At 48.2% G+C, this 10,584-nt stretch overlaps 2 protein-coding genes across 9 annotated transcripts in view; one reads left to right on the forward strand and one right to left on the reverse strand.

Annotated features, from left to right (window-relative positions):
* The window catches only part of Polr2h (RNA polymerase II, I and III subunit H), a 14,698-nt gene extending 5,032 nt beyond the window's left edge, over positions 1-9,666 (forward strand). For 3 of the 4 annotated variants that reach the window (XM_055625109.1, XM_055625112.1, XM_055625111.1), the window contains exon 5: positions 484-843. In XM_055625109.1, the coding sequence (XP_055481084.1) occupies positions 484-601 (118 nt within the window). In that variant the 3' untranslated portion in view covers positions 602-843. Of the gene's footprint in view, positions 1-483; positions 844-9,453; positions 9,508-9,591 lie in introns of those variants that run through there. The other variant, XM_055625110.1, reaches the window with a different exon arrangement.
* Thpo (thrombopoietin) lies at positions 2,743-9,534 on the reverse strand. Of its 5 annotated transcripts, none has more exons than XM_055625105.1 (6): positions 9,452-9,534; positions 8,012-8,158; positions 7,652-7,779; positions 7,334-7,420; positions 5,277-5,444; positions 2,743-5,050 (listed from the first exon to the last, which is right to left on the reverse strand). In XM_055625105.1, exons 2-6 carry the CDS (start codon positions 8,022-8,024, stop codon positions 4,391-4,393), a joined length of 1,056 nt encoding a protein of 351 aa, XP_055481080.1. In that variant the 5' UTR covers positions 8,025-8,158; positions 9,452-9,534; the 3' UTR covers positions 2,743-4,390. The 5 variants fall into 5 exon arrangements, with proteins under 5 accessions (XP_055481080.1, XP_055481079.1, XP_055481082.1 ...); XM_055625104.1 differs by having other exon boundaries at positions 2,743-5,062; XM_055625107.1 differs by having other exon boundaries at positions 2,743-5,062; positions 8,012-8,162; positions 9,452-9,533.
* Positions 9,667-10,584: the final 918 nt, after the last annotated feature.

Consider the following 10,584-nt stretch of genomic DNA (forward strand, 5'->3'; position numbering starts at 1 on the left):
CCTTCCTTCCTTCCTTCCTTCCTTCCTTCCTTCCTTCCTTCCTTCCTGGGAGCCTGAGGAGCTGCATGTGAGTCAAGTTCAGAAGAGGGCACTGGATCTCTAGGAAATGGAGTTGTAGAGGTTGTGGGATGCCATGTGGGTGCTAAGACGTGAACCCAGGTTCTTCCGCATTCTGCAAGAACAGCTAGTGATCTTAAGGCTGAGTGATGCATCTCTCCCGCTCCTACCTAAACAGTCCAATAGCTGTATAACATTGCAGTGAATGGTGATACCTTTATTTGTGTGTCTACTCACGTAGTTCTGGGCGCAGTGGCATTTACTCCTCCACTAGAGTAAACAACACTGCACTGTGCATGTTTCCATTCACTTTTGTCCTAATGACAGAATCCTAGGAAATTACCCTAAAACACAGGTGGGTGGAGAGAGTTGCTGGGAAGTGGCTGCTTTGAGCTCAGACTCAGGACAAGGGACCTTCTGTTTCAGCTCTGCATATGTGTCTTATGGGGGCCTGCTCATGAGGCTTCAGGGTGATGCCAACAACCTACATGGATTTGAAGTGGATTCCAGAGTTTATCTGCTGATGAAGAAGCTGGCATTCTAAACTTCGTGGGAAAGCAGGCTGCTGAGTCACTCAAGTCATGGACATTGTTCAAGCTCTCGGGGAGGCTGTTGGTGCTCGCCTGTGACAGGGCCTTGGCTATGTGTCCACTGTGGGCACATCTTCAGTGTGTGAAATCACTGGAAAACTGACCTGTATGTAAAAGGCCAAATGGGAGAGCTCAATATGAACCTAAGCTTGTATATGATTTTTTTTAAATTTTTATTAAAATTTACTTTTTCAGACTCTTCTCCATTATTGGGGGTTGGGTTTTGCTTTTGCTTTGTAGCCCATGAAGGCCTTGAATTTGATCTTCCTGCCAATGCCTCCTCAGTTTCTGGGATTGTATCATACATCGTTTATGAAATGCTGGTTCTCTAAACCAGGACCTTTCCGCTTTACAGAGGAATATCTCCACCCCTCCCTGTGTGTGTGTGTGTGTGTGTGTGTGTGTGTGTGTGTATGCTTCCCCATCTGGATCCTGAGGATTGAATTTAGATTGTCAAGCAAGCGTCTCCTCTCGTCTCTACTCAGATTGTTAAGACATGCTTCTTTACCAACCGAGCCTGTTTGCTGTGGGAGACCCGGACTCCCCCGACCTCCCCCCCCCCCAGCCCCAACACACACACCCTCATCTCTTACAGTTCTGGGTTTGTCACAGGAGCTGGTTTCTTCCTGCTGGGATGCCTGGGGTGTTTCCTTCCCATCATTTTTTGCTCTTTGCAAGAGGTGTTAGAAATAGTGTTTAGGGAAACTGGTTGAAAATTTGCGGCCTCAGCAGGGAGGAACAAAGGTGGCTTTTTCAGCTTCCACGGTAGGGTGTGTGAATGTGTGTGTGTTTGTGTGGGTGTGATACATTGGGGGTTGGGATGAATCAGTCATCCCATGGAGTAATGTTTTTGAGGGATTGAAGAAAGATGGATTAGGATGGGAGACCCTCATCAGTGGTAAAAGGTCGCTGTCACAGTAGACTCCTGGCCAGCAAAGAGAGAAAGGAGGTGCTTAAATAGAAGCATGTTCTGCTTGTAAGCACTCCCCCCCCCCAGCATTGTTTTGTTTTATTGTATGTGCGTGTCACAGAGAAGCTATCTTTCAGGAGCCCCTCCAGTACCGTGTGGGTCCCAGAGATTGAACACATTTGTCATGCTTGGAGTCAGTCACCCTTACCCGCTCAGCCATCTTGCCAGCATACTCTTCTTTTGGGTGTGTGGTTGGGAGGAAGTGATGGACTCAGCTACACAGAATGACTGGTCGTTAAATGGTGATTGGCTTTGGTTTTGACGGTCCAGGAACCAAACCCAAGGCCAGCAAATGTCACAGTCGCTGAGCTGGAGCTCCTGGTGAGGTAAAAAAATTATGTTTTAAAGGCGGTGTCTGAAGTGCCGCCTGCCTGAAACTTGTATAGTCAAGGATGACCTTGAACTTGTGATTCTTGTGCTTCAACCCACAAAGTGCTGACTCTTAAGAAGGCAGATAGGTTTACACTGTAGAAACCAATTACTCAGATTTGCCGGTATCAGATGCCTGGAACTTTGGCTGCCTTTGCAGTTCAGCACCCTCACTTGTCATCTGACTGCTGAGAACCTACAGTCTCTGGTCTCTGGCTTGTCTAGTTCTGGGTGTGCCAGCTCTTATGTGCTGGAAAGTGGTTGGCTTGATTTTTGTGTGTGTGCGTGTGCATGTGCGTGCCAAGAGGATTGCCAAGAGGGTTCAATCAACCCAGGGCTTATGAGTGCTAGGCAACGGCTCTACTAGTGAGCTAGGTCCCTGCCACAAAATTAATTTTTGAGATACAGTCTTTTGTAGTACAGGCTGGACTTAAACTCCTAATGTAGCTGAAGATGGTCTTGAACTCCTGATCCTCCTGCCCCTCTACCTACCAACGCTGGGTTTACAGGCATTTACTGTGGCGTCCAGTACTTTTTTTTTTTTAACCTTAAATTTTATTTTATTTATTGTCATTTGTTTGTATGTGTGATGTGTATGTGCAAGTGTGGGAGTCAGTGTGTGATAGCATGTGTAAATGAGGTTGGAAGGCAACTTCAGGGAGTTACTTCTTTTGTATGTGTTCCAGGTATCAATTCATATCAGGCTCATACAATAAGCGCTTCTACTGAGCCATCTCACTGGCCCTAATTTATTTATTTATTTATTTATTTATTTTTATGTTAAGGTTAACTCCTTTTAGTGTTATAACAACTTACAAATTATGTTATTCTAGAATTAGTAGATGAAGTTCTGTCATATAGAACTGACACGGTCTGATTTTGGTAACATTTTTTTTAGCTCTGTGCCTCTGTTGATCCTTTTTCGTGGACACCTAGAGAGGATGTCTGGGTCGAATCCCCACCAGCTCTGGTCTCCTCAGAACTTAAGAGTATTTAGTCTCGGAGGGCTTGGAAGTTTCTGTTAAATAGATTCACTGGAGTACATGTCACTGCGCACAGTACTAGGTAGATGCGTGGGCTGAGACTTGGACCGGGTGTCCCTTTCTGCCTCAAGGCTATGTGACCACTGGGAAGCCCGTCTGGCCTTGGGGTAGTGTGTGTAACGCAGAGATGGATAATACCTACTGTGCAGAGTTGTAGGATGATTCTGGGACATCTGTTGCCTCGGTGAGGAACACCTCTCCCTTGCCTTTTTGTGTGTGGCAGGAACTGTGGGATCCCAGCCGCTGTACCTACATGGTAGCCTTTCCTTCTTTACTTTAGGACAGGACAGAGGAAAAGCTCAGACCCTGGCAATAGCAGGTAGACCCTCGGCAATACTGTTTCGTTGTTGTTTTTTTTTTTGTTTGTTTGTTTGTTTGTGGCAAAGTAAACCTCTGACACCAACAAAGCACTTCCTTGCAAAACCCCAGAAGTCTGCCTTCATTCTTGGGGTTCCCATTAGAGTTCATGGTGGTCACACAAAGCTGTGCTTTAGGTGCATTTGTGGAAGTTAGAAAGAGCCTTCAACTGCTCTGCGTCTGTCCTGCTGTGTGAGGTATGGAGCCTGACTCTTGCCACTTCCTGCACTTCCGTCTGACCTCCACAGGAGGGAAGCAGGAGCCCAGGCCTGGCTAAGCCCCTGCTGAGCTGCTGATGCGCTTAGCTGTTTGCTCAGCTGCTGCATCCAGGTCTAGTCTTTACCGAACCATCTGCACAGCCTTACCTGGGGTGTGGAGTTCCCCAGGCTTCCTGTTAGCTTTCTCGGGAGGTAGGTCCAGGAGCGCTATTGTCCCATTGAAGAACATCAGTCCCTTGGTTTTTAGTTGGCTTTTGGATGCTCTCGTTTATTCTCTTACAGGCTCAGTTTGGTTTTTATATAGGGACAGCCTTTCTAAGAGGTAAACTGCTATTCCTTTATCAAGAGCAGTATCTCTTGAGGACCAAATATTCTCACTGAGAATTATAGTGAAGGAAATGAGGACATTGGGGGCCCTTAAGCAAAGGAAACTTTTCTTTTTGTTTTCTCACACAGTATTACTCTCTGCCTCCTCTAAAAGGCTAGATCAAGTCTAGGTACTTGCAGAATTATTGTATGAAAGCACATATAGAGAATTTGTTATTTTTCAAATTTATACAGAAAGTAGACCAAAGATAACTAGCTGCTCTGATGAATATTGCTGATAGGTTAAAAAAAAATAGTTCCTAAAATTTTACGATGTCCTGTCCTGTGTATCTTTTTCCCAGGGCCTTGGGTTCCAGGTGAAAGCAGGACATGTAGCTGCAGTTGCCTCTCAGAGCCTCTGTTGGGGAAGGCTTGTCCCCGAGAGATGCTACAGGCGCTGGCTGTGCCTGTGGTTGGTCCTTATGCTTCCTGAGACAAATTCTGGAAATGAGGGTACATTGCGATTGGATGAGGACTGGTAGATTTAGGCATAGTGGTGGAAGGGTCAGGAACCAGGGGGTAGAATTGGGGTGGAGACCCATGGGTGGGCAAGGTAGGTGAAGGAGAGAAGAGAGTGTGTCGGTCAGGAGCATGGGTTGGAGAAGGAGGATGTCCAGTCTGGAGGTTGAGTGGCAAGGAGCCTTTGTTCAAAGCTCCTGGCAGAACGTCTGGGGCTTCCTGGGTCTGAAGTGAGGCTCCAGCAAAGAGCCGGTGAGTTCCATTCACAGTTCCGTGTGTCCTGTTCAGGTATCCAGGGATTTGGCCTGGGGACCTGGAGGTTTGATTTAGCTGATCGAGAATAATCTTGGCTCCGAATCCTTGAAGCCTGTTCAGGAGTCCAGGGCCAGTGGTTTTGGCTACGACACTGAAGTTTGTCTCCAACAATCCAGAAGTCCTGTTTGGGAGCTTGTTTAGTGTGAGGAGTTGAGAGGTACTGCTGGAGACAGCCGGGGTGGGCAGGGCCCGTCTGACACAAAGGGTGGGGCCGTCTACTACCAGCAGGAAGCGCACCTTTCCTCGAAGCAGTTGTAGCAAGCTCAAGAAGATGGCATTGGGATCCTTGTGGGCTGTGGTCCTGCCCTGTGGAGGAAGCTGAGGGCAGAGGATGGGCCTGAGGACAGAGAGCAGGCCCACATAGCAGGCCTTTCCTGACTGAGGAGAAAAGATTCATTGCCAGCACCCAGGTATTAGGGCTGAGAGGCAGCACTCACACACTGAAGGTCCCTAGAATCCCTTTTCTCCCCCGGGTCTTTAGAGGGACTGAGTAAGAGGGTGTTTTCTTTAAGTCTCTTGACTGGGGACTTACCTGGGTTCCTAAGAGGCCCTGCAAGGCCCCCAAGAGGAGGCGAACCTGCCCAGAAAGCTGTCCCAGGAGAGATGAAAGGCAGGAGGGTTCCAACTGTCCTCGTGCTGCCATCACTCCCTCCAGGAGAAGAGTCACTGCTCCTAGAATGTCCTGTGCCTTGGACTGTTCCTGGGAAAGAGGAGAAAAGTGGACTGCTTCAAAAACGTGCTAATAATGGGTGGGGAGCCCATAGGAGTAGCCAGCAGGATGAATCATAGGAGCCGAGAATTGGACAGGATGAGGGTCCCACCCATCCCAGGAATTCCTTTAGAGTCTCCTAACAACTGGCCATTGGCCTCTGCTTCAGTAACCCCAGCGTCCATCTGCCTAGCCTGATCTTGCATGGACTCTTAGTGGGAAAGCCACTTCGCCTTATGGCAGTTTTTAGCCCTAGACTGCAATGCTACAAGCCTATTCATTCTGCTACAAAACTGTTGCCGACAGCACTTCTAATCTAAATGTAGGAACAAAGCTATAGCCATAACTGTGAAGATGAAGGGAAGGGACTTAAGAAATGGAAGAGCTTGGTATGATGGCACGTGCCTGTAATCCCAGCACTTTGGGGGGGGGGGGAGACAGGGAGGATCACAAGTTCAAGGACAGCCTGGGACACATAGTGAAGACCCTGTTACAAACTCAGACCCAGGACCCCGAGGAGACTTGAAAAGGAAGGAGATTCTAGGTAGTATAGGCACGTGCGGCTTAGCTTTCCTTTTTATTAATTTTGTTATCATTTAATTAATTTTGAGACAAGGTCTCACTATATAGCTTAGGCTACTCTGCAGCTCCTCACCTTTCTGCCCCACCCTCTGAGTTGCTGGGATTTTTGGTCTGTGTCACCATGCCCAGCAAGGATTTGAATCTTGATTTTGCCTCAATTTAGTGGTACTTTCTGTTTTGTGCCACTTGTGGACAGCAGATCAGACTTCCTTCATGGCTAGGTTGAGGAAGCCAGGTGGTGGTAGTGTACACCTTTAATCCCAGCATTCAGGAGGCAGAGACAGGTGGATCTCTGAGTTCGAGGCTAGCCTGGTCTACAGAGCAAGTTCTAGGACAGCCAGGGCTACACAAAGAAACTGGATCTCAAAAAAACGAAGAAGAAGAGGGAGGAGGAGGAGGAGGAGGAGGAGGAGGGGAAGGAGAAGAAGAAGAAGAAGAAGAAGAAGAAGAAGAAGAAGAAGAAGAAGAAGAAGAAGAAGAAGAAGAAGATTAAGAAGATTTTGACATGGCTCAAAGAGCAAAGGTGCTTGTGGCCAAGCCTGATAACCTACCTTCAATCCCTGAGACTCAGAAGGAGAGAATGACCCTTGCAAATTGTACTCTGACCTCCGTATGTATACCATAGCATATATATATTCTGTATATATATATATATATATATATATATATATATATATACAGAAAATAGACCAAAGATATATATATATATATATGCACATTAAAAAAAAGATTGAACAAGAATAAGAATAGATCAAAGGTATGACCATGAGACCATGAGAGGCTTCTAATGGTATTCAGTTTCAAATATACATGTATGTATGTATGTATGTATGTATATGTATGTATGTATTTGAGATAGAGTCTTATCACTGGCTGGCCTTGAACTCACAGAAATCTGTCACTGCCTCCTGAGTGTTGAGATTAAAGGCATGGGATTAAAGCCACAATGCCCAGCCTACTTGATATATTGGTTAGAAATTTGCCATTGCTTCCTCAAGATCTCATCATAGGTGAATGTAAATTGGGTTAGGGTAGCCAAACTGAAAATGACATTTGTAAGGAACTCAAGAATTAAAAAAAACTGAGGAGCAGTAGGGATCTGATGATGACAGGATTTAGGGACAGCAAGGTAAGAGATTTCTCTTTCTCTTTCTCTTTTCTTTTTTGAGATGGGGACTCCCTTCGTAGTCCAGCCTGGCCTGGAACTCATAATACAACCTAGGCTGGCCTCACAGTCAAGGCAAGCATCTTGCCTCAGTCTAGATCTTGCATGTGTGAGGTCCATGGATGCCCCTTACCGTCTGGGCTTTCCATTCTCCGAGGCTAAAGTCCACAGCTGGCAGCAGGATGGGTGTAGACAAAGGGTTAATGTCAGGGCACTGACTCTGTTAAGAAAACAAGATGAAACAGACGTCAGGATGGTGGCCCATGCCTGAGGTGGTCTTCCTCAGTACCATGTTTATGCTAGACCTTCTAAGAGACTCTAATGCAAATTGTAGCCCCTACCAGGGCTGAGACAGGATGGTCTCGCCAAAGACAGCTGGGGGTGAAAGGAAGGGAAGGCGTGAGGCGCCTTAGCAGTTAAATGGGTAGAAGTCGTGCTTGGGGGTGCTCACCAGTCGGCTGTGAAGGAGATGGGAGTCACGGAGCAGTTTATTTAGGAGTCTGCGGTCACAGGCGGGAGGAACTGGGCTGGACAGAGTTAGTCTTGCAGTGAGGAGAAGCATGGTCACCAGGAGCAAATCTTAGATGAGGAGAAGTGAGGTTGAAGGGTCGAGTAGGAGAAAATCATTCTCAGGTGATGACTCAGGGGTTCCCATCTGGGAGCCAGACCTGAAATCCAGGGGTCGGTGTCCAGACAGACACCTCATTTTGGGAGGCTGGGTTTCCCAACCCTCTGCTCCCGTGGCATTGTCCCCACCCCCATCCTGCCAAGCCGTTCTTGAACTTGTTCCTAGCTCCTAGTGTGTCCTTACCAGTCAGCTCCATTCTGGCCAGGGTGTCTGGCTGGAGGGGCTCCCTGGATGGGGCCTCTCCCCTGAATCTTTCCCGGGGCCATGGAGGCGGCTTGACCTTTTGCACTTCTGCACGGAGTTGGGTGGGGCACAGGTGGGCCGAGGAATCTATCTTGAAAAATGACAGAGATAGTGACTCTTTCATCAAGTTTCAAGGAAGACTGCCTGGCATGGAAAACACATCCTAGGAGGCCTTGAGTTGCTGGCCAGCGAAGGCCAGAGCTCTTAGCTTTCCAACTGCTCCCATGTTTTCTTGTGATTGAAGCGTGTAGTATCTCCTCTTTGTCAAGGCTCTTCAGTGACTCTGATGTGGTCTTGGAGCCCTGTCTACACATCGTCGCCCTGCTGAGAGCATCAAGACTTGACATACACATACACATCTTAATTGGGTTTGAATTCTGAGCAACGTTTGTTGTTAGCTGGGAGAGAATGTGGGATGGGAATAGAGAAGGGAAGTGTTGTGCAAGTCTAGAGAAGAGTGGAAAATGGGCTGTCAGACTAAGAAGAGGAAGCAGCAGAGGGGCATATGTGTCGAGGAACGGCTCTGGTGTTAGGCTGAGGCAGGAGATTGGGTAAAGAGAAAACAGACCAGCAGAGGCAGGAATTAAAAGAGACACTAGCTTCTCATTCTTTCCCTGTTTGCTCCACACATAAAACCTGAGACTCTCCTTTGGACCTTCAAGTTCTGAAATGCTCCGTTATTTACATCAAAGGGCTAAATAGTACTAGGACTTCCTTCCCGATGCAACTGGCCTGGGGTGAGGCACTTACAGAGCAAAATGATGCCTACTTCACATGACTTGTTTTACCTCAGACACTGCCAATGTGTCTCTCTCAGCTGCATCTGCTTCCCTGCCCACTCCAGAGCCCTTCCAGTCCCTTCATGGGCCCCCCACTTTTCACAAGTTGAGCAAAGAGATCTGCACCTGATTCAATATTGGGATCTCCTGTAGGTCTGTCAACATTCACAGCCCCCACCCCCTCCCATTACACTCTTCTGTGCCCTGGCTCACCTGACCCAGCTTCCCCAGTCCCAGGATTCAGAACCTTAAGCTAACAAGAATGACCCTACAAGGATGGGGATTAGGATTATGTCCCTTAGGATAAAGTTCTTTAGCCCTTACATGCACTTCTCTTCTTATTTTCTCGTGGCACTAGAGGCAGCCGGGGCTATTCCGGATTCTACCAAGTCTGTGAATAGTCCCTCATAAACCCCGTTACCCAACCCCCTTTCCCTGTTCTGTCCCGCTCCTCCCATTCTGGGAAGGCTCCACTCTTCTTGACAAAGGTCAGTGCCTGTAGGTTCCAGTTTGCTTGCCCCTCCCCCAGCTGAGAGCCCAGTTCTTTTTTTGTTCTTCATACCATACCCTCACTTAACCCCAAACCTTGCTTGTCACTCACAGGTGGAGAAGGGCTCCAGGAGCCAGGTGCACAGCAGGCAGCGCTCTGGGGAGCAGGTAGGTAGGAAGACACTGGCTGGGGTACAGCCCCTCCTTGGCTGTAGGGTCACAAGCCTGCCCAGGCCACTTCCGCCCAATCAGAGAGCAGAGAGCCATCAAGCCCTGGTGAAGGCCCCGGAAATGACGACTTCTTTTCCTACCTACTGGAACTGGAGCCCCTGCCTGGACCATGGTCCATGAATGGAGTCCAGCTCCTCCACCCACACATGTAGGGGGAACTGTCATGTCCTGGGGACGTAAGTACCTGGGACCTGCTTGAGAGAGAGAGAGAGAGAAGGAGAGGGTTAGTCAGAATACATTTGTCCCCAGGAAAGAGAGGTCTTGTTTTAGATTGATGGAGCTTCAGTTCCTGGCTCTCCAAATTTCACTTTTCTCAACACTAAACTTGCTGCCAAAATCCTACAGCACTCTAGCTCTCCTGCTTTTCCTACCATACTCCCTTGCCCAAGAGAGAGTTTTTCCTGGCATTTCCCTTTTCCTACTGTCAATTTAGGTGTTGGCTATATTAGAAAATGGTCATGTTATAGGAAAGAGGGTATGGACAGTTTGTGGGACCTGGGGAGTGAAGGGGTATGTGTTTGGTTAGGATTAGGCCCAAAAGGCACGCCTTTAATCCCAGCACTTGGGAGGCAGAGGCAGGTGAATCTCTGTGAGTTTGAGGCTAGCCTGGTCTACCTAGTGAGTTCTGAGCCAGCCAGGGCTACCTAATGAGAACTTGCTTAAAGAAGCAAAGAAAGACAGACAGATTGGCTGGGCTCAGGTATCCTTCTTTCTACTGGGGGCACAGGGAACCGGTTAGCTAAACCCAGGTAGCTCGGTGGGCAAGCCTGCCCTTTATTGCTCAGTGGTCCTCTTCCATTCCTACTGCAATACTTGTGACAAGAGAAATAACCAGGCCCATCTGTCCCTGTCTTAGGAAAGACAGCTGCTGAGCCTCCCCCACAAATGCCTCTTCACTGCCTCCTCTCTTTCTCCCTTTAGCTCTGGCTCTAGCTCCCATGCTTCCTCCGCAGTCCCTGTCTCCCCACAGTTTCTGTCCTCAGGGACCTCCTGGCCTGCCCTTGTCCTCTCTCC

Source organism: Psammomys obesus, unplaced genomic scaffold (assembly GCF_907164565.1).
Source record: "Psammomys obesus unplaced genomic scaffold, mPsaObe1.curated_primary_1811, whole genome shotgun sequence".
Classification (NCBI taxonomy): Eukaryota; Metazoa; Chordata; class Mammalia; order Rodentia; family Muridae; genus Psammomys; species Psammomys obesus.